Genomic DNA, 23945 nt, shown 5'->3' with positions numbered 1-23945 from the left:
AGGAGCATAGTAAAAGTCTGAATAACACTACTTTTACGTAAACTTTGTCTGTAAGGTTGAAGCAACCGACCTACTATTTGAGGTATTTCTGTGGTGTGAGCATCGGCCTGCCCAACATTCATTTCTCCAAGGAAGGCATTCGAGGTGTTCTTCCTGGAGGGGGCTGGGGGGCTCCAGTGGCTCAGTGGTGACTCTTCTAAAAGCAGTCCATGTTTTTTGAAGCACTGCAGTTTGGAGAAGCAGATTGAGCATAACTTGCCAGCTTTTCTTTAGCTGATCACCCCCTCCTCTCCTCCAAGAACGACGATTACACTGAGGACCCTGAACTTATCAACACCAAATTCTTACCGGTTAAGTCAACATATTTTGACACCATGTTCAATTTGCACACATTTCAGGAACGTTTCCTACATCTGTCTATTGAGAATGAACACTGGCCTCATAGAAGAGTCCATAGCAAGTGAGTTTCTAACATGGCCTCTCCTCTTTTTCATTTTAAAAATTTATTTCTTTAGGTTAACTTATAGAAAAAGAAGGCCTGGGCACCGGGGTGGCTCAGTTGGTTAAGCATCCAACTCTTGGTTTCAGTTCAGGTCATGATCTCTTGGTTTGTGAGTTCAAGCCCCAGGATGGGCTACTCACTGATAGCACAGAGCCTGCTTGGGATTCTCTCTCTCTCCCTCTTTCTCTGCCCCTCCCCCACTTGTGTGTGTGTTCATTCTCTTTCTCTCTCTCTCTCTCTCTCTCTCTCTCTCAAAATAAATAAGCTTTGAACAAAGAAAAAGAAAAAGGCAGCCTCCCAAAGAACTCAGTCCAAGCCCCATTGCTCTCATCCATCTGGCCAAATTTCAGAAAGGTCCAGCTTGTACTGAAGAACATGCAGACTCCTCCCAACACTCTTGACCTTGTGAATTGGTCTTTGTCATCTTCCATTGCATGGCAATCCACACCACCCTGCCCCTGAGGACCTCAACTTGTTGGGGAGTGGACTTTGGTCTTTGCCGTGGCACTTTTCTGCCCTTCCTGAAGCTTCATGAACACACTAAGTTTCCAATAGCTAATTGTAGTCAAACCTCATAAAGGTTTGTTTAAAAGAGAGAAAGCAACTGCTGTATTATAAAGGATAGAATTACGTCTTCCATAGAAGATGCTGAGATGTGCGGTTTTCCTCGGCACAACTTGAGCAGTCCATCAGGGGATGTGTTTTCTGTGCCCGGGTTCCCTTTGATTTGTCCCTGGAGGATAAACGTGGAGACGGCTTTCCTGAAAGTTGTCGCTTACTTCGGTGCCTAGAAAATCACCAAACCCCAGATTCGCCAGCAGCCTTACAAAGGCTCTTACATTTTTCTGGGAGCCAGTTCTAGTTTGTCATTTTCTGAAAGAGAGGTTCATGTTTAGGCAGGAATTTTTTGGTGGGGGTTGGGGACTAGAACACACTCCAAGGTAGAAGGAGAGGGAAGGGCCGCTCAGAAGCCGGTCTTTCCTTGTGGCGTCCTATTTGTTCAGCCTTCGTTTTTGTCAGTCCTTGCACAAACAGACTGAATACCTGGATTATTCCCTCATCTGGACTCAAATACTCATACATTACATACCCTTTCTCACTAATCAGCCTGACACATTCCTTTGTTGGTAAATGGTTCCAAAACAAACACTGTCAGTGTACCTAATTAGCAGGTTTGCGGGCTGTGCTCACAGTCCTGTTACATCCTGTTCAACAATAGAGAACAACAGCCCTGGCGAGGTCGGGCTTACAGGGAGGGAACCGCTCCCCCCAACGCATATACACTTTTTTAATGATATTTCCTTTCTGTGGCTTTTCTTGGGTAGCAGCCACTTGGTGAGTACTGTGATGAGGTGTGGGATTCTTGCAACAGCTAGAGGAAGTTTGGACTCCTCTTCGTAGGCACCTTTGCTTAGGAGCCATTAGTTTCCATCTGCTTATTGTTTTTCTCTCTGGTACTGGAGAGGAGCGCAGTGAGGAACTTTCTCCACGTCCTCTAACACTGACGAGAGAGGACAAGATCCCTGCCTGTGTTCTAGAATCATAAATGAACAGAGATGGAAAGGACTGTGGAGAACATCTGGATATTTTAGGGGTAGAAAATCTGAAGCCCAGGGAGCTCGCAGGTTTTATGAGGGGCAGAAGCCGAGGAGCAACTTACCAAGATGGACTTCTGCTCTGCGGCTACATGACTGCCAGCTCTTAAATGTATTTATTGTATCAATGAAGGTTTTCCTTGATTAAAAAAAACAAAACAAAAACAAAACAAAAAAATAAATTAAAAAAACCTTGAACGCAATGCTAGTTTTTTTTGGCTTTTAAACTTCGGTCAAAGAGTAACTTGGCAAATAACATCTCACCTTGGCCTGGTGGCTCCTATATTCACATGTCAAAATGTTTCAGAATGTCTGCTAACACAGACGAGACTTTTGTGAAACGCTCAGGGCTGACCTGACCCTGTATGCCATTAAGCCACTTTATAAATACAGTGCACTTATAAACACAGCCCTCGCTGGTGCGGCTGCCATTGTATTTTGAAACCATTTGGTCACTTGAATAGATGGCTGTCATCTCTACCTCGACGCATTTCTTACCAAGCTTCTTGTTAGGTGTCTGGTTAATACTGTGTTGTCATCTATCTCTAAGCATTTCAGACAACTCAGTTTTTTGTTGATTGGAGGGAGTAAAGTTCAGCATTGTTTAATTCATGTTGTAACTTTCTGACTATAAAACTGATACGCATTACAAAACATTTGAAAAGTACACAAAAGTATAAAGAGGAAAATTCTCCATACATATGTCTGTATGTTTACTTTTTAATAAAATATGTATATATATATGGTTTTATTATTTTACTTTTTAATTTTTTTATGTTTATTTTTGACAGAGAGAGACAGATAGCAAATGGGGGAGGGCCAGAGAGAGGGAGATACAGAATCCAAAGCAGGCTCCACACTCTGAGCTGTCAGCACAGAGCCTGACACAGGGCTCGAACTCGTGAAACGCAAGATCATTACCTGAGCCAGAGTCAGAGGCTTAACCGACTGAACTACCCAGGCACCCTTAGAATATATGGCTTTATACCCAGCTTTTTATCACATTATATCAGAACCAAGAAAATAGTTTATCTATAAACTTTTATTGATGGCTACTTTAACAGGAAAAAAAAAATTGGTTCTAAAATCATTAAGATCCATTTAAAAAGTAGAGGCAGACTAATCCACAGAAAAATCACTGGAGTAGGAATACAGAAGTCTAGATGTCATCCCTAACTTGGCCACTAATTTGCTGTGTGACCTTTGACAAGCCACCTCCCACCTCCAGATTTACCTACGAGGTATATGGCATTGTTTTAACCCCGTATTGACAAAGAAGTTAGAACTTTATTTCATTCTGCTCCTTTGCTTAGCATTTGCAGTAGTCTGTTTAATAGTTTGTCACAATGTTTTCAGTGAAGTTGACTATTTTTGATACAATTTACCCAAAGGGATTAAGACATAAATTCAAATTGTGATTCAGTCCACCATTTTGAAATAATGTCAGCTCCATGAGGAAATGGACTTTCCTATTTTGCTCACTGCTCAGTTTTCTGCATCTAGAACAGCACGTAGTAAATGCTCAATGAATAATCCACGAATAAAGAGTTTGCTTTACTTTTAGTTTTTCAAATCTGTGCTTTTTCACATATTTTATTTTAAATAACCTTTAAACTAATTTCAAGGAAATTGTCTACTTACATGTAGACATTACCAAGATATATGACTTTATTGAGTGATAGCTAGCATTCTCTCATATGTTAGGAATAGATATAGTTTTCTGGCCCAATGAAAACTTTCATGTCAAAAACTTGAGTTTTGCTAAACTACTCAGTTTAATTTTCAAAACATGTTTTCAGTCATGTTTCAGTGTGTTTTTTCCTTCCCAATGGGACTGTAAATAAGTAACCTGAATACACAATAGGAAAGAGAGGAGTGTTTACCTTTCCATACAAAAAATGTTGATTCTTCAGCCTGAGCAGTATGTTCTGAAATAAACTGTCTTATGCTTTAGAATTACAAAAAGGTACAATAGTAACTTGATTTCATCAGCATATGTTTTTGATATTTTGAGACTTTTCTTGCCTCACTAATTATGGGAATACAGATAGCAAGATGTTATAAACGCTATCTTTTAAAAATCCTTTTTTGTTTTTATTTCAGCATCTAACGTATACTATCACCTTCGTTACAAACCCCTTCAGTATTCTGAATATTAAACCACTCAGTGGTGCATCAGGAAACTTCCTCATTTGCTCTCTGTAGCTATCATTAATAATCATCTGTTCAGTTCCTAACGCTTCCAGAACACTTAGAGTAGAGATAAAGACAGTCTATAGATAGATGTTCATTCTCTACAGAGGTCGCCGCTTGGACTGAATTAGATCTATAAAGCATAGGACTTGGTATAGAGTCAGAGGAGCTTAGCAGTTATCTGCCCGTCACTCCCGCCCCCTGATACACGCACCTTTCCTACCCCACCTTCCCCAGGGAGGATGGCATCCCCGCCCAACACCACACCCACAGCTAGTAGGAGATGCAGGCAATTGAATTCCAGTATAGTCCCCTTTTTGGCTCTCCTTGTCACAGCACCATCCTGAAATCTGAGGGAATGCACAAGCTGTCCAGAGGAGGGCAAAAGATTATATCACCTACCCTTAACTAGTCTCACTTCTGGTGATAGTTGGTGTAGGGTGGCCGGGGAGAGGTTCTCAACAAAAGTATAATGGGAAGGATCTTATAAATTTTTGATGAGAAAACAAGATCACGTTAAAAAAGTAATAATTCATGTGAAAAACAGAAATGTGGGAATTTCCTTTTATAGAACTGGTAACATAACAGACTAATTTCAAGTCCTGAGCGAGTGGCCGATTCAAAAACTGCATTGGAAACATTGGAAGCCACTCACCGGAGCTGACTGGACTTCAACTGAAAGATCTAGTTTGGCCTTGAGAGGTGGGAAGCTGAAGCATGTTAAAGCTGTTCTCTGAGAGAAGAGTTTACACTTTTTTTCTAGAAAGAATCCTTGATGGTGGAGAGAAAGGCAATTTAAATTAAAAGACTTAGCTGGAAAGCAGGTTCCATCAACGATTTGAAAAAAAAAAAGGTCAGAATTGAGAATGAAAAGAGATAAGCAAATTTTCCGTGGGGGCAGGATGGCCAGGTAGGGTGGAATAGGTGCTAGTGAGGCCTGAAGGAACATCAGGGGAACATGGTTTTCATACAGTGCTTCAAAGAGGCACCAGCCAAGGAACTTGGGGACAGCAATCACATGAATGTCAAAGCAGCAAGCAAGATGACTTTTCCCTTCCTCCAGCTTCCCTGAGAATGTAGTTAAGGTACACTGTTTAAAAGAGAGAGTCCTAATCAGGGGAACCTTAATATTTAGAAAGTACCTAAAAGCAAGCAGTACTTAACCCTTCTCCACACCTAAACACACCCAAAATTTTCATACTTCCATTGTTCTCCCTGAGGGGTCTAGAGAGCTTGCCCAGGCCACCACTCAGAAAACTGAAAGAGAAAAGGCTTATTAGTTAGCACAGCACTTTACTAACCAGACCTAAGCCAAAGGCTCCCATTGGCTTCCCCCAGTGACTGTACTATTGCCTTTGAAAGTTTCCTTTACCGATACACTAGCCTGTAGCCTTCTCTACCCTATTCCTGTCTTACGAATATACATGTTGAAAGACAAAATTTTCAATGACTTCGAGGTGTCTTACATGTCTGTTTATTGCTTGCATACTTAGCATAACTACTTCTATTAGTGTGATTATCAGTTCTATTCAGCCTTTCCTAATACGCAGAGTAAAAACAAAAGTTCTGAATAACGTGCTCACTGAATGAAAGAGACTGCTAAAACATGCGTTCTTATTCACACCTTCCCGTGTTCAATGATAATGTATACCATGTTTTAAGCATTTTTGCAATATTTTTCCAAGATAATACATCCTCTGTTCATGCAAAGTAGGATACTTTGGGGCGCCTGAGTAGCTCGGTCGGTTAAGCCTCTGACTTCAGCTCAGTTCAGGATCTCATGGTTCATGGGTCTGAGCCCCACATTGGGCTCTGTGCTGACAGCTCAGAGCCTGGAGCCTGCTTTGGATTCTGTGTCCCCTCTCTCTCTGCCCCGCCCCCACTCGTGCTCTGTCTCTCTCTCAAATATAAAAATTAAAAAAATTTTTTTAAAGTAGGATAATTTTAATTACTAAAAGTGTACACATTACTAAACAGTTGTATTGTTTCCTGATTTTATAAACATGTAAACAATAAGTCTATTAGTTTAACTTATCAAATTTACATAATACTTTTACTACTATATAAAGATGAAAAAAAATCCGAGATATTCAAAAAGTCAAATATCTAAAGCCAGGATTAGTCCTTGACTAAAATGTTTACACAGGTGCATTTCATTTTAGATAAACCTCATAAATTATACTATAAATTTGTAAATTAGTTGATTGTATACATTTCAAAAATTTTTTTTATTTAACATTAAGATGAGCAGCTGTAAACTTTCCTAATATATTCAGTATAGAATTTGACCTCTAAAGTTGTTTACATGAACGGAGACTGTTTTCACTACATATAAAAATGTATTATAAAATATACAGTACAGTGCTGGCATAGGAACAGACAGACCAATGGAACATGATTTCAGAACGTATGCAAATAGACCCAAATAATATGGGAATTTAGTACATGATAAAGATGCACAGCAAATTAGCAAAACAAAAGATGGAACTTTCCATACAAGAAACTGGGAACTAGACAGCCATTTGGAGAAAGAAAAGGAATGCTGGATTTGGTCATACTCTTTACATGAAGATAAATTCCAGATGGATCAAATATTTTAATGTAAAAATAAAACCCATAAAGTACTAGAAGAAAATATAGGTGAATATTTTTGTAATCTTAAGTGTGGAAGGTCTCTAAGCTTGACACAAACCCAGAAGCCCTGGAAGCAATATGCTTTTAAATATATTTTTAAAAACTTAGGACCCCTGGGTGGCTCAATTGGTTAGGCATCTGACACGCGATTTTGGCTCAGGTCATGATCTTGGTTTTGTGAGTTCCAGCCCTGCATCAGGCTCTGCACTGTCAGATATTCCCCCTCTCTCTGCCCCTCCCTTGCTCATGCTCTCTCTCAAAAATAAATAATAAATAAACTTTAAAAAAATAAATAAGTATATTTTTTAAAAGTTAAATGCTTAAAGTTCTCTAAAGACAAATGTAAACAGGAAACCGGGAGAAATATCTTCAACACATTTAACAAAGTGTTCATTAATTTCCTGAATATAAAAAATCTGTAAAACGCAGTAAGTAAAAGTCATTAGACAATGGGCAAAGGACATGAACTAATTTACTGAAAAAATATGCAAATGGCCAATATCTGAACAGCTTAGTGTCACTTCCAATTAAAGAAAGTAAAATGAGGTTCTTACCTATCAGCTATGAGAAAGTATTAATAGATATGAAATGTAAGGCCCAATATAAAAACATTAATCAATACCACTTTTTATTTTCATTTTGCAAAGTCCGTATTTTTGTTCTCAATATTTACAACAGTCCTGTCTAACATATTAGACAGCCCTGCTGCCTTTGGAAACAGTTGGCCTAAAGCGGCAGTTCTCAAACTTTTATATTCATCAGAATACTCTGGAGGGCTTGTTAAAACACAGATTGCCAGGTCCCACCCTAGAATTTATGATTCAGTAACTCTGGAGTGGCACCCAATAATTTGCATTTCTAACAAATTATCTGGTGATGCTGGTTTGGCTGGTCCAGGGACCACACTTTGAAAACCACTGGCCTAGAACGAACACATCGAGTATTAGAAAATTATGTGATATCATCTTGTTAAGAGAATTGTACTGGTAAGAGGAGGCAAATTAGGGGAAGTCTAAAGTAATGACATAACACTGGGTCTTTCACCTGAATGTCTTTCTCCTTCTAAGTTTATATCACTAACCTATTCCCAAGCAAGCAGTCACCTTCACAAATCTAGATATGGTTTACCTTCTAAACTTTTTTGCATTTTTCTACTATATCCTTCCTTAAAAATGTCTTTTATTTTGGCCCCCTTAGGAATCTTAGTACTTTGAGGAACTGAAATGTAATATGAAATAGAAATAGAAATAAATAGACATAAATCCCATTCAGAGTCTTAGATACATATTATCCTTATAAATTATTATTTCTTTTAAAGAGGCTTACTTCAAAACCTTGACACTTAAATTTTACACTTTTACATTAAAGAGGTAGACTGGGGACTCAATGGAAGTCCATATGTAAGCTAAGTTTTTCTGTTTTAAATCTACATTAGCCAAATATTATTATATTCACTGCCTTTGTCTTAGATGTAACAAGACATTTCTAAACATTTCTTGGGTTCTTAGGTGTGTTGAACTACTTTAGCAACTTTTATAGACAGCCATTGCTCTTTTTTATGGTTCTCTAATGGCTACAATTATAATATATTCTAGCTTTTTCTGGAAATCAGAAAATTCTGAAATCTTCCTGCAGTTTCTTTACTTTCTCTAATATTAAATGAGATTCTCCTAAAGTAACCCCAAGAAGAGATGGACCTTTGTTTGTTAAGAATTATATTAACTGCCAGGTGAACCATTAAAAAAAACCCTGAGGAGCGCCTGGGTGGCTCGGTCGGTTGGGCATCCGACTTCAGCTCAGGTCATGATCTCACAGTCCGTGAGCTCGAGCCCCACATCGGGCTCTGTGCTGACAGTTCAGAGCCTGGAGCCTGCATCGGATTCTGTGTCTCCCTCTCTCTCTGCTCCTCCCCTGCTCACGCTCTGTCTCTCTCTATCTCAAAAATAACTAAAAACATTAAAAAAATTAATAATAATAAAAAAAAAAAACCCTGAGAAGTGTCAGAAACACTAGTGTTTCTCTATCCCCAAGTAACTATTTCACTCAGGTCAAACCTATTAAGATTTCATATACGTACACAGAGTATGGCTGAGGTCTGTCACCATCCACAAATTAGCAAGAAGCATTTATTAAGCATTGGCACTAAAGATAATGTGATTTACTGTTCCCAATAGGATAACAAAATTAACGAATGAATTAATTAACCCTTGTTTACATTCTATTTCAAAGCCAAGATTTTAAGTAAAGCTTTTGTCAAAGGTATTAACTGAGCTTGGTTTACAAACTCCAAGTGCAAGACTTGTGAAAGCCAAATGCTTTGTGGTCTGCAATCAGGGAAAAACTCTTCCTTAATTAACTCTGGGGATTAAAAGGTAAATAAAAAGATCTCTGCAGGCATACCAATTGTTCTTCCCATGATCTGAGTCTTAGCAGGTATTTGGGGGTGTGCTGAGTAATTGAAAGGGACACGTGGCTGATAGCAGGGGAAGGAGAGCCAGATTTCATGTTAGAAGACTGGCGTCAAGTCCAGAGTTGATCACACACTTACCCACCTGGGACCAGAGAAGCCACCGCCTACTTTATTTTATTATCTCATTTCATTTTATCTATTTACTGACTGACTGGCCTATTACCCATGGGAAAACAAATAGTACCTGGCTCGGAATCATATTACAAGGATAATTTCTATAAAAACAGGGGCAAAAGGCCATACAGATGTTGCCTAATTTAAATGACCAATATTGATCTGGCTGTATGTGCACTTACCATTCAGAACTATTGGAATAGCTTTAAAAACTAGCACATGCACACCTAATCTGCCAGACATCTGGCCAAAGAAGGTAGATCTTGTCCAGTCTCATACAATTCCAGTCAAACCATATGGATACCTTTTTGTCCCCATCTCCCTACCCCTAACCAACAGACACACGCACGCGCGCGCACACACACACATTGAATAATCCCAAATGTAGTCCATTTCTAGTTCTGCATGGAGCCACAACAGTTCTGTAAGCCAACATTTCCAGACCTTTTGCCCTCTTCCTCCCCATCCCACCAGCTTCCCCTGGAGTAGGGGAGAGAGGCATCTGGAGCGTGTGGATTTCTAGTAAGCCTGGCTCAATGCTTCACTGGAAGTGGTGCTCCAGGCAGAGGCTGTGAAACTTGGACTGTCCCCAGCCATCAGCACTAACCGTAACCTGTTTCTTATTGAAATTGCCTGTAACGTGTCTTTATTTTAATCCTCCTATTACCCCACAAAAGAAAGAATCTGTTAGATTGTGTAAATCCCGTTTAACTCATTTCACCTTAGAATGTTTGCTAACATGTTCTGTGTATTCTTCTAAACAGCACACATACATATGTACATACAGGGAGTACAAACCTAGCACATATGTGTACATATGCAGACATACACCTTACGTGATTTTCCACTTAAGCAAATTATAAATGATTGGCTTATATTCATTTACTTACACAAGAACAGAAGAAAACACCAACCCCAAACATTAAAATAACCAGGCACCAATAACTACCTCCCTTAGCTAAGAGATTTAAATAATCATCTCGGTTTCTTGGAAAAACCAATAATAGCTAGTGGCTCTGTGGGGCGCCTTACATAGTAGCCATACAGCAAACCGCACTCGCATGCCTGATAACGTGCACTTATTTCGGCACCCCACCCTGTTCGTTGTGGGCTCGGCAGAGTGGAAATCAGCCAGAGCGCTGCCCCGCTCTGCAGGCCTGTCCTTTCACTTGTCAGAGATCCAGCCAAACTCAAGCCTGGATTTCAATCCTAATGAAATATCTGAGGTCATTGCCTGAGCCAAAAATAAAAATGCAGCAGGAGAAGAATCCGACATGGACAGAGCAGAAGCATTTCAGTGACCTCAACTTGGGGCAGGGGCCTTTAGCAGCTTCCCGTGGCCCGCCCGCATGCAGCTAGAATCTGGAAGACACAGACAGAGCCGTCGAGCCTGTCTCTAATTGGTCTCACATCATCAGCATTCCAGAACAGGAAACTATCCACAGCCAGGAATTCTTGCCTCTTTGCCATAATATTTGAGAAGCAAACCTTTTCCCCTGCACATATTTAATTCTGTTAGTTTGCAGCAGGTTAGCTTTCTTGGTTTTGATACTCGAATGAGAACACTGTGTCTGTGGCTATCAGATTTCCAGGGTATGAACCTCTCCCTCACTGGCCTAGGTCAATAAGCTAATTTTTAGGCCAAAGACCATTCATAAAATGTATAGCATCTCATTCGATGATGCCTTTACTCAGACAGAATGAGATCTGCTGGTGGAGCTATGCCCCTGCCTCCAGCCCTAGGAAGGGGACCAGTTTTCCAGGGCACACGTGGACAGTTAATGGCACTGCCCCGAGAGCTTCCAAAGAAGCCGAACTAGAGTTCCTTCCTCCTTATCCCACATCATATGGTATGTCCAATGCTCACTCACATGCATACAGTTCACTCCACTGTGGCTGTCCCAGGGGTCAAAACGCAAAAATACTTGCACATCGGATGAGAAATGACTGCCGCCTCTAGCCAGCCCCCACACCGCCCCCAAAATAAAAACCCCACACACTGAAGCATACTGGCTTTTTCTTTGGGAGAGAGGGTGTTGATGACGGTTGGGAAAGTACTTAGAAAGGAATCCTTAATGTTTAATTGAAATGTTCTGAGATAGAGGCAGAGTCAGCTCCTTTTGGCCAAACTCCTGAAAATCAGAGCTGTATGTACATTTATCAATGCAAATAAATAAAATTTAAAGTAATGCTCTCACTTTTTTTTATTAAAAAAAAAAACTTTCTTACGTTTATTTTATTATTGAGAGACAAAGTGAGACAGAGCATGAGCATGGGAGGGGCAGACAGAGGAGGAGACACAGAATCCCAAGCAGACTCCAGGCTCTGAGCTGTCAGCACAGAGTCCGACGCGGGGCTCAAACCCACCAACTGTGAGATCATGACCTGAGCCGAAGTCAGACTCCCAACCGACTGAGCCACCCAGGCGCCCCGGAATACTCTTCACTTTAAGGATCCTCTCATTCAGTCCCAGCTTGTCAGTTTGAGATTTTCCAAGGAGTGGCCAGCAAGGCTGTATTCCCACTCATCCATCCACAGACCTTGGGGCAAGAAAGTGTGGAAAGAGAAAGATAAAAGCCAGAGAGGCCTTTACCCCTCCTGCACAAAATCTGCAAGTTGGAAGGAACCTTAGATAATCCAGCCTCCCCTTCAACTTCCATGGAGAGCGAGAGGTTCAGGGATGAAGTAACTTACCCAAGATCCCAATGACCATGGGGCCAACCTGGGCCAGGAAGTCCGGGCTCCTCATTCTAGCTGAGCCCTCCTCTCTTCAGTAAGTGGCCTCGTTAATATTTTCTGGTCTCTCTTTCATTGTAGAAGTTGCTGAAACGTAACTGCTTCACAGTTACACAAAAGCAGTTTCTTTTGTGGGGCCAATGCAGAAGTGTTCAGTTTAGATTTGCTAGATGGCCTACATAGGGCATGAAGAAGCAGAGAACACTACAGAGAAACAGCCCAGATGTTCTTGGCACAGAGCAAATAAATACAACTGGGGGCCAACCCACCAAGGTGGCTTTTGGGGAAGACTAAAAAAATCAGAGTGAGTAGATAGAAAGTTAAGGGTTACTAAGCAGTACAGAGAATTGTGTCATGGGTATTAACTTCTTAAATGCTGTTCTGAATTAATTTTTAAAACCACGGGATGGTTAATGCTAGTGAATTTCAGCTCTGTTAACCAAATGATGTATTAAAAATATATATTTGTGAAAACGAAATGAGTAAGTAACACTATGCTGGACCTTACTGGTTGGTGTGAGTATAAGCCACTGGTTGGCACTTGCATGGGGAGGGTACAGTTTAAGCATCCCCTGGATACTCCCTCTATGATGCCTTCTCCAGATGAATTAGGTCAATGGTTCGCAGCTGGGATGAGCTCCCTGCCCCTCCCAGGGGACATTTGGACTTCGGGCAGCATCTAGAGACACTGTCAGTTGTCACAACTTGGGGAGAGGGATTGCTACCAGCATCTGGTGGGTTGAGGCCAGGGATGCTGTTGAGCACCATGAGGTGCACTGGGCAGCCCCCTCCAACAACAAACAGCTGTCTGGCCCCAAACGTCAATAGTGCCGAGGTTGAGATCCCTGGATTCAGGGAAGCAGTGGACGTTTTCAGGAAAAACCCACTGGATGGCTTTGGTCAATAGCAACTATGTCTCCCTGGGGTTGCATTCCCTGTGACGCTGGAAAGGAGGACATAGGTCTTTGCTCTCCGTGATGTACAGCAACAACCAGAAAGCCATGAAGCTGCTGATTGCTGGGAGCAGGTAACTCAGAAATGACGATGAAACTGGCCGGCTTTCATTTGGTTTATCACTCAGGGACACGGAAGGATGGGTCTCTTTCATTATCTGCTGCAATTTTGCACACGGATGATTACATTGATAGATTTACCTTTTGTGCAAGATGTGGTCCTGAGAAGTTGTCTGTTAAGTCATATTTGAAATATAGTCGGGAAATTCAGGAAACACCAAGGAGTCAGTGAATTCTTTTAAAGTGAAAGGTCCTTTTAAATAAAGTGCTATTCTCAAAGAGGAGCAAGCCTATATATTGCGTTGTTTAATGTAAATATTTCTCCTGCACATTTTTCTTATAGAGCTCCATAACTTTTACGTAAGAAACTGTTTCTCTTCCTCCTTCCTTTTCCTGACCTTATTCTTTTCACTTAAAAGCAAATCAGGGGGAAAGTTAACAATAGGCTGTCTGAATTTGGGAAGGTCATTGACCAGTCTGTCCATTATACTGTTCCAAAGATGACTGCTGGGTTACAAATGGTTAGAAAATAGGACTTGGTTACATTCTGAAATCATTAATTTTTTATCTCAGACTTTTTCTCAGTTACTGACCTTTGGCTGGAAAGAGCAGGTGTACTCAGCCCCTCCATCACCCCATGGGTGTCTGCTGCACCGGAAATACCCAATAAGACTCACCCCTCCTCCCTTAAGTGGGGTGTGGGGGTGCCGGTATCAGCAGAGATAAGGGGGTGGTACTGAAGGAACCCAGCGGTTTTCCCCTTATCAATCACTGCCCTAGGGCAACATCCCTAGGTGTATAAATCACTAACTCAGCAGGGCAAAGGGGGCAGGAAGGAGGAAATTTATTTGATAAGGCTACCATTAGTGTCACTTCAGTGATAGGAGGGTATGGAGGTGTGACCCAGTGAGGACAAAGACACTGCCACTGGGGAAGAGCTGACCCAGACAAGAGGCACTAGGAGACCTGGGTCCAACCTTCATCCCACTGGAAAGAGGGAGGAGCCAAGGCAGGGAGATGCTAGAGATGATTCTACCGGGTCGACCGTCCTGACCAGTGTGGCTCCAGCGTCAAGAAAGCAGGTCCTAGAGTCACCACGAAGGGTGGTGTCACACTCACCTGCTCTTTAGAGCACTTGCCATTGGAATATCCTTCCGTATACATTCACCCATTTCTGTTCCACAGAACTCCGTGAGTAGGAAGGAAAATGAGGAAACCAGAGCAGTGACTTGCCCAAGACCGCTCAAAGAAAAGGTTGTGATTTGAGCACAAGTCTTCTTATTGGAAGCCTTGCATCTCCCTCTAGGATGGCACATTCCCCCCACTCAGATGACGAGGCCTCGGTATGAGCTGTGGCTGGGCTGTCAGGAGTCCTGGATTCTAGTCTCAACTCTGTCTTTAACTCACTGTGTCCTCATGAGACAATCACTAGCCCTCTTAGAATCTCGGTTTTCCTATCTATGGCATGAGGGGGTTGATCAAGATGTCCTCACGTCACCGCGGGTGTTGTAGGTGTGGTCAGATTGAAATGAAGACTCTCAGGAGGGCAGCAGCAGCAGTCTTGGCTGTGTTATTGAGCACCTACCACATGCCAGGAGCTGTGCTAAATGCCTTATTACCTCATTTCAGCTTCACAACACTTCTACGAGGTGCATGTTAATGGAAACTCTACTTAGCAGATAAGGAAACCAAAGTTCAGAGAGATGAAGTGACTTGCTCAAGGTCATTGTCTTAGTCGGCTCAGGCTGTCATACAAAATACCACAGACTGGCTGGCTTAAACAACAGATAATGTATTTCTCACAGTTCTGGAAGCCTGGAGTCCCAGATCCAGATCCAGCAGGGCGTGGTTTCCGATGAGAGCTCCCTGCCTGGCTCACAGATGGCCACCTTCTTGCTGCCTTCCTCACACGGCCTTTCCTCTGGGTCCACACAGTGGGGGAGAAAGAGAGAGAGCTCTCTGGCATCTCTTCTTACAAGGACACGAATCCTATCAGATCAGGGCCCACCCTTATGACCTCATGTAACCTTGACTTCTTCCTGAAGACGCTATCTCCAAATGTGGTGACGCTGCGGGTTAGAGCTTCATCATAGGAATTCGGTCAGGGTGGTGGCAGGGAGGAGGTGCTGCACAGTTCAGTCCATACAGCCGGAAAGTGATGTGAAGGTGGAATTTGAAGTCAAGCCATGTCACTCCTAGCCACCCCTGTGTTTTACTTGCCCAGAGAGCTGAGCTCGGGCAGAGACTGCTGCTACCGAGAGGTCCTGTCTTTTGGTCTCTGAGCAGCAGAGGAGTCTCCTGGGTACGAGGGTGGGTGGGTGGGTCCTTTCACCAAACTTTCTCAATCTGGACTGGTCCTGGGGCTAAGTCAGAGGCAGGCTAGGAAAGGGTGCCCCAAAGACCATCCTATGCCCAGGACTGAAGCCCAAGATACTAGAGAAAAAACAAAAGCAGCACAAACTGAGCCTTGAGGGCTGTTTCCTTCATAGTCCTCTTCGAACCTGGTCCAGTGCTGGGCCCCGCATGCACTGTTGCTGGTTGGACAGAACCACACGGGCCTGATGCCCTGGGCTCCTGAGATGAGGGAGCCGTTGCTTGTCAGGGCTGTGTGGAAGGGTGGGCGCTGAATCCACACTGGCAAGCCACCTCCTGGAGCAGCTACAGTTGTGCTTGACAGTTACTCATTATTAAAGACTTTGCAGGAAAAACAAGTCATTTGGACTCCTGTGCAGGCTTCCACTAAGCCAAACAACAAACTAGTCATCCACCTGGAATGCCTCCCCTCTATAAATTACAATATCTGCATGTTGCCTTCAAAAAATACCCTCTTCTCCACTCTCTCGTGCTTTACTGTCCCCACTTGTGTTATAAAGATGGGCTTACAAAGGTGGGGGGGGGTCCCTGATTTTTAAAAAACTCAGAAGGACAGTAGACCAAAGGATATCATTCAGAAAAGTGTCGTTTGACCTTTCCAAACTGTCGGATGAAGGCAGGGAGTCACGGAGAACCACGCAGCCCACATTAGCAGAAGTGGACAGCACCATTTTCACGGCTAAAACGCCGGGGCCGTCACTGGTATTCAGAGCACAGCATTCTGGTTCTCCGTCACTTCACCCCAGAGTTACTACCCACACTGCTGGCCCAGGGATAGGAAACTAACACACAGAGCTTCTAGAACTCTGTCCACTGTCACCACGATCACACAGTTGCTAGTTGACTGCTGACCCCCCTCCACTGTGAGCCATAAGCCTCGCCCCAGCTAGTTCTAATCAGGAAAAAAAAAAAAATTCTTTTTTCAAGGGAAATTCAACCTTGAGCATCTTGGAAAAGGGAAGAGCCCATTTCTGTGAGTCATCTCTCTCCCCGGTGGTGGGGCTAACCCGGAGTGAATGTACTCTGAGCTGCACAGAGGACTGAACTTCAGCTATTTGTGTCTTGCTCATCTCAGCCTGGTTCATCATCTCCCACGTTCGGCTTTTGCAGGTGTGAAAGCTGTGGAGCTGTTTTCCATTCTGAATGCAAAGAAAAGTCCGTCCCCTGCCCGAGGTGCGTCCGCCGAGAGCTGCAGAAGAAACAGAAGTCTTTCTGGCGGAGGCTGAACGTGGACGAGAGCCTGGAGGAGGCCTGCAACATGTTTGAGCTGTCCTACCAGAACACCTGACTCAGCAGGGGCCCGAGGACAGGGACTGACCTCTCACCGATCCATCAGCCCGGCGGCCTCCTGACCAGCCAGTTAGGTCCCTTTGGAGGAAGAGTATGTCTCATCTTCAGCTAGATATAGATATATATTTACATACATATACACACATACCTAGACGTCCCGTATGTATGTTCTGTGTAAATCGCCGTCCAAAAGGTCCGTGAAGCCTCTGTGGCTCAAAGAAAATACCAGTAGCTGAATTAAACTTAGCCATGAATTTCAGCAGCTTGCTCCCAAGCAAAACCCTGGTTCTCACACGATGCTTTATATAGCCCAGATTTTTTTTTTTTCTTGTTTTGCTTTGTTTTGTCGTTTGGCTCTCGGGGGCCATCTTGTTACGCGGGACACAGGAGGAAGCATTTCCTACAGAAGCACAGAACTTCGGGTTGCGTTTGTGTTATTTATTTTGAGCCTTCACAGAGGATGCGGTGACCGAGGCAAGCCCTCGCCATCGCCCGTGTCACAAGAAAATCTTCAGAACACGGGGATAGATGACTCCGGGTCACCTCAGTTTCTGCCGTGCAGGTGGGGATCACCTCAGCTGAGCCAAGTGGCCCAGAAATGAGGAGTGTGAGCTCCCTCTGACAGAAAGCACGCACCCCTACTTTATGAGGAGAGCTCCTTCTGGTTTTGAAGTTAATCTCAGGGGTTTTTTTTCCTGAGGAAAAAAGAAAAAAGAGACCTCGGCGACCAATAGCTGCTTGTTGTCGGTCTGTGTGCTGGTTCGAAGCCCAGCGCCACCTAAGGGTGCGACGCCCCAGCATATTTGGTTGAAAACGGCTTTCTGAAGGGCAGTTTTCCCAGGGTTTCGTGGGGAATATTTATGATTTTTTTTTAATGGTGCTGGCCTGGGGAAATTTCCTACGATTGTGGTCAAACACATCGGTTTCTAGACTGTGGATATTGTACGTACATTCTGTGAGGTGGCGTTCAGTTTCTTTTCACAGAATCTTAGGTAGGCACGTCCTTCCTATTTATTTGAAATGCTTTATTTGTCATTGTTCTCCATTGCACTTTCACTTTGGCCTGTCAATTTAACCACATCTGCTTTCACGCTTTTCAAATTGCTTACAAAATCAAAGTAACATGGGACTTCAAAACACCAACAGTAGACTATTAAGAAAATACCAAACTTATGAATACAATTAATGAACTAAATGTAATAGTATTGTTTAAATAGATACACACACACACACACACACACACATAATTGCCACCTTGAAACAAAAATGCTAAAATCATATCCTAGGAATAGGAAATATAATGAATCGCTTCACCACTTAGCAGAGCCGTGGCCCCCGCCGCCATGCCGTGTGGGAGCCAGTAGAATAGTCGTGACCAAAATGTCAAGTAGGCCGGCACTGGAAATCATGGCTCCATTCTTTCCACCATAATCTTCCCAGAGCAGAAAGATACACTGATAATGAAGCAATTTTCAACAGGCCATAGGAGACGATTCTGTATGTTTTCCCCGAGCAGATGCCTCCAAGGCCCTCATAGTTGGGTAGTTTCACCGCTGTTGGGATCTGGAGAATCAGTGGCTCACAAAGTATAGGATACATTTCACCCCATTACTGCTTCGCCCCCACACCTTGCTCCCTCCAGATCCTAACTCTTGAAACCTCTGTCCGTGTAGAGGCGTGACATTCCGGACTGACTTTTGTGCCGACTGCTGGATGCAAACATTTCACCTCTCAACCCATGCCAGTTCCTTTGGCCCCGGACCATTCATTTCAACTTAATAGCTTCCCACCACACATGCCTGTATTTTCTGACTGCAGCAGCTGTAACCAAGGGCATAAAAACTTGTTAAAAGGCCAAGACCCCATTCACGAGACACCTTACGGTGCCTTTTACTCTTGGAAAAAACAGGTTGACTTCCCCCCGCCCCAACTCCGGTTATAGAGAACATTGCACACAAAAGATAAAGGGTGGAAAATCTCAAACAAGCACTTGGCAAACAGGCAAACAAATTTGATCCCCTCCTCCTTTTTCTTCCCCTTCGTGAAATACAGTATTTATATTTTCCAGCCTCAGAGAAGATAGCAGAACATGATCTTTCACAAGAGAATTATAGACCTGCTTATTATAAAACAGATGTGCTCCGATGGCAAAGTGCCTTTTCCCCTCCGCCCCCAGCTCCCCATCGCCGTAGTTTGCCTCTGCCTTCGCTGTAATTAATGTATCTGTGATCCCGCCTGTCAGCGAGGCCATCCCCAGCACAGTGGGTTGGGAGACCTGAAGCGCAGGCCCCCTTGCCCCCTCCAGCATGTTTGCTCTCTGTACAGAATTTCCTGTCCCACCTCCCAGGCACCTAGCGTCAGACCTGCTGAGAGGGAGAGATTCTGGACCCCTGTTCTAAAGGCCTTTGTTTTCACGGGTGCCCATTTAGAGGTCCTTGCTAAATCCTGGCATTCCCTGGGTACTCCAAAGGAGACCTTTCTACCCACATCATTTTCTGCTTATTTTCAAAAGAGGAGAGAAAAAAACCAAACCGTAGATGTGCTGGGTCCTTCGGCTACCCAGAAGCGGAACAGCATCCCAGCTGCTTGTTTTCCCTCCTTTTCTGTGTCCCTGACGGCCTGGTCGGTGCTGCCTGCCAGTCGACACAGCAGTCCACCACCACCACCACCAAAATCTGATAGGACAGAGTGGAGCCAGCTTAGGAATTGGGTCTGTCATGAAAGTTCAAAATTGCTGTTTTCCAGCCCAGAAACGCCTTCGAGCACATGAACGCCCTTACTGTTTTCAACCCAAACAAATGACTCGGTACACTGTTAGGTAATTGTTCCACTGCTCAGGAACTGTCGAAACAAAAGCAGATCTGTGGCTCACCACCTCCTTCAGAACCAAGCTAATACCTGCTTTCCCTCCTGTTCCCGTTCTCATCCCCTGTTAAATATCTCACACATGAAACACATGAGAAAGCAGCCAATTAATCTCCTAGAGCCGGCGGCTGACTCCAGGGAAACTCTTTTCACGTGAAAGGCCCATTCCCTGGTGTATCACTTGAGGAAATCCCTCCTAACAGTGCCAGAAGCTCGTGTGTGAGACAGTCCAACCCTGGTAAAATGTTGGCATCTAATCCTGCAGTAGAGAAGCCAGTTCCCAAAATAGAGCCCAGTTGTACCGCTGCAGGAAGGCCACAGAGTACTTTAAAAGCAGTCAACTGGAATCGAGTCGTGTTCTTTCCAGGGCTGATTTTCCCCAAAGTTGAAAGCCTCTTTATATGAAAACCACGTAAAGTCTCATCATCCCCCTTCGCCCCACTGCCTTTTCAGGGCACTTGTGTTCCAGCCATTTTCATATATGTAGTAATAAAATGTGATATTTTTAGGAGCTTTAATACTTGATTAGCTGAGAGGGTAATCGCTTTTCGATTCTACTAGACTAGGCCTCCACCAAAAAAAACAAAACAAAACAACAAAAAAAGGGAATATGATTAGTGTTTGGGATTTGTGGTTTCCAGCTAACTCAGTGGTACTTCGGACTCCTGCAAAGGGACTGTGCCATGATCTCCTTCGGGCTGCAGTGAGAACCTCGGTGTTTACATCACTCTAGCAGCCCTATACAGCCTTTGCTTAAACTAAGCGAGTCCACTTGGATGAGCTCTGACCTCTGGTTTTGTCTCTGCCTGTGTACACACTGCATACTGACACTGGACGGTTTCTTCCTGTGCCTCCTTGAAAAGGCTTGGCTTCCAGACCTGTGGGTTTGTTCTCTATCTACTGGCCAAAAAACGGCATGTGTAAATTACTGTATCAGGGTAGGACCGGATGCCACACCGAACACTTCTGCAAAAAAGAGGCATTACCTGAGGAAGCCAAGATATATTTTGCTCCTAATTTAGGGTAAAGCCAATGCTGCTGTTCTTAGGTTTGGGCAGAATTCTTCATCTCCACTGCTCTGCTGCACTTTACTGAAATAACTGGATTAGGAAGTAACTCATCAACTCTTGATTCTAACACTGTCTAGAGCCAATTCAGAAGTTATTTTATTTTATTTTTTTACTTCTCCCACTAAAGAGAGATGCATACAGTTTCCCCCCTTATTTTTTGAATTTTCTGTCTCAATACTTTTCTTACTCTTAAAATAATGTCATAAAGTTAGAGAATTGGGGGCAGAACTGACAGAAATGAACACTCTCTCCTTGGCATGAATTGAGTCTGTAGAGGTACTGTCTTCCTTCCCTTGGTTCTTGTTAGCAACTGAGCATTGCTGTATTGTGTACTGTGGCCCATTCTCCTGACCCCGAGTCTAGTAGAACCCACTGCTCTAGGTTGAGCCCAGGACGGGTGATAAGCCCTGCTCAGTTAATTTAAGCAGACAAGTGTTGATTTCTATCATGGGGGCAGTTAAGTCCTAGCACCCAGCACTTCCTGATGGTAGACAATTCTAATTTCATTGTATTCAGACCCTCTGACTTGAGGGGTTCTCTTTAGTATGTCTTCGTGGATGCATGCCAAGGTAAAGTCTCAGTCACTGTTGAACTCTAGGTAAAAGTCGAAAGCGTGGAATGTCCTCCTCGGCACCCCCGTAGTTGTCAGGGGCTTTATTTCACGTGGGTTCCTGACGATCGTGTGATGTGGCACGCTCCTCATCAAGTGGCCTTCGATGTGGTGGAAGCCAGGGTTAAGCACAAGGGAAGGGACAACTGCTGTTGGGGTTCGGTTCCTCCCTGGAAAGAGAAGCCATCTTGTCAGAAAGGCGTGACACAAAGCCACAGTGGTTGCCTAGGGGAGAAGACTCAGGCGCATAAAGCAGCTCGTAGCACGGTGGAGACTCCTTTCTCCCGGCCGTAGCGCTGCAGACCAGCCTCTCTCCCCAGCCCTCGATCTTCCTCGCCCCAGTCCTGAGCCGGGGCCAGCGTCAGGCCTCATGGCTGTAACCCGGCCGGCAGACCACTGGAGCGGGTGCTCCTTCTCCATGTCGGTCTTGCCATCCGCCTTTCCCGGCAGGAGTGCCTTACAGCACTGCCTAGTGCTTCTGTCTCCTCTGTGGACCCACCTGAAGCCTGCAGGGCCCTGCGCCTCAATCTGGATCACTTTGCTTCCTCTCTGCCGGCCACTCCGTTTTACAAACGCGCTGGTGACCTGCATATTCCACACGCATGTCAGACCTTTCGCCTTTGTTTAACCTGGTGCCTTCACCTCACGAGCAAAGGATTCCTGTCGGGAAGACTTCATTAACGCAGAAGGGTAGAAACATGGGCTTCTTAGCTCCGTCAACACTTTTACCACGAAATACAAAAGACACGACTGCGTCACGGTTGAACTTCGTTTTACGCTGGTTCGGGTTTTGGGTTTTGGTTTTTGATCACTCTTGTTATTTGTTTGTTTGCTTGCTTTCATTAACCAAACTCAGGGGAATGTCACGATGTCACCAAGGCCAATGAGGAGAGATTATCCAGACTTGAATCTGTAGAGTCGGTGAGCTTAGCCTTCTTCAGGCTAAAAAAAGTATACAAAAACAATTTTCTTTTCGTTTACCGTATAAAGGTTTTCCTTTTTGCGTCACCACCTGTTTCCCAGGTAGGAGTGGGAAGTCTCTTGAACACATTGTGATGAAAATGTTTCCGTGTGGCATGGGCAGTCCATTGAGTCCACTTCGGCTTTTGCTGCTGGAGGCCTAGGTTCTGATTTTGGTCACCTACCAGAATCTTCTTTTGAATAGCCAGAAGCCCACCGAAGAAGATTGGGGGTGGGGTTGGGGGGGGGGGGAGTCTTCTTTAATGAACAGTAAAAGGAGGGAAAATGATTCGTTTGCAAACGAAGAGCATGGAACGTGGCGGTCGGTGCACAAGACTTCCACTCGACTTGTTCTCCTGCTCCTGGGTCAGATCCGTGTCGTCCTCCCTTCTTTCCACTCATGCATGACAGAACCCACTAAAATTCTGGGCTTGGGCAATTATATCACCCTGTGTTGAACTATTTGAAATAACAAATGTGCTATACATGCTATTTCTGTTTTCTGGAGTTTGTTGCCTTTCGTTTGGGCATAACTTATCCATATTTTTGTTTATATCATTTTTAAATATCAGTAACCGTAATAATATAAAGCAAAGCTGTATTGTTGACAAGAGCCCTAGTTTTTATGGTCATCTGTCGTATAATTTAAGTGCACCAGTTCCTAATGTACAAAGTCATCTCTCTCTCAATAAACAATTCAGAAAATACTTTCTGTTCTCATAACAACTTCATTAAAACACTGTTTTCGCAGGGGTGGTGAAAACCCGAGATGAGCTCTGGATGTTAACTCAAAGTCAAGATTTGAGATTTATTGAAAATGGGCTACTAGGACTTTAAAATATCTCTTAATATTAATCTTACAGGGGTTCCCCCCCCCAAATTCATCGACTCACAATACTCTCACAGCCCTTCCTATGCCTGTGAAAAATAAGAGTGTAACTTTATAAAAATGCAGATGTAGTTTTTTCTGGGCCTTGTGTGTCAAGGTGGCATGGTTTCTTTCAGGTCCGAGAGAAGCCCGCCACAGCTCATGCGTGGAATGTCTTCCCACCGTAGCTCCTCCCCAAGTCTTCTTGTCCTGGTTCATCTCGCCACCGTGCTCCCCAAATTAGATAGACAAGTGACAAGCAGTAGGCCACCAGGCAAGGACACTCGTCTTCCCGAAGACCATATTTAGGGGGCAAAGAGTGAAAAGTAGAGGAGGTGCTTACGTGAGAGACAGCAGCCCTCTGGTTGGTGAGAGCCGGGCAGGCACGTCTGTACTACGTGGCCGGGGCCAGCCCTGGCTTTTCCGCCACCGAGACCACGGGTCCAACAGTTCTCCACCAGGAAACGTAAAACACCATTTTAACTCACTTTCTCAAAGACAGACATCGGAGACTAGAAAAGGTGCTCCCAGTTAAACATTTACCAGAGGTGAACCCTGAGCCTCACCCCCCAAGACACACCTCAACGTGTCCATATCCAACCTCTGCTCCCCCTCCCTCAGGAAACCAACTAGGGCTCACGCCCATTCTGCC

General features: G+C 43.9%; 1 protein-coding gene across 5 annotated transcripts in view; it reads left to right on the top strand.

The window, feature by feature from the left end:
• The window catches only part of PLEKHM3 (pleckstrin homology domain containing M3), a 198045-nt gene extending 174913 nt beyond the window's left edge, over positions 1 to 23132 (top strand). For 4 of the 5 annotated variants that reach the window (XM_040476029.1, XM_040476030.1, XM_040476032.1 and 1 more), the window contains one exon: positions 16741 to 23132. In XM_040476029.1, the coding sequence (XP_040331963.1) occupies positions 16741 to 16918 (178 nt within the window). In that variant the 3' untranslated portion in view covers positions 16919 to 23132. The remainder of the gene's footprint in view (positions 1 to 16740) is intronic. The other variant, XM_040476035.1, reaches the window with a different exon arrangement.
• Positions 23133 to 23945: the final 813 nt, after the last annotated feature.

This window comes from Herpailurus yagouaroundi, unplaced genomic scaffold, assembly GCF_014898765.1.
Source record: "Herpailurus yagouaroundi ecotype Mexico unplaced genomic scaffold, PumYag 140, whole genome shotgun sequence".
In the NCBI taxonomy this organism is placed as follows: domain Eukaryota; kingdom Metazoa; phylum Chordata; class Mammalia; order Carnivora; family Felidae; genus Herpailurus; species Herpailurus yagouaroundi.
This window is presented reverse-complemented; position numbering and strand designations above follow the sequence as displayed.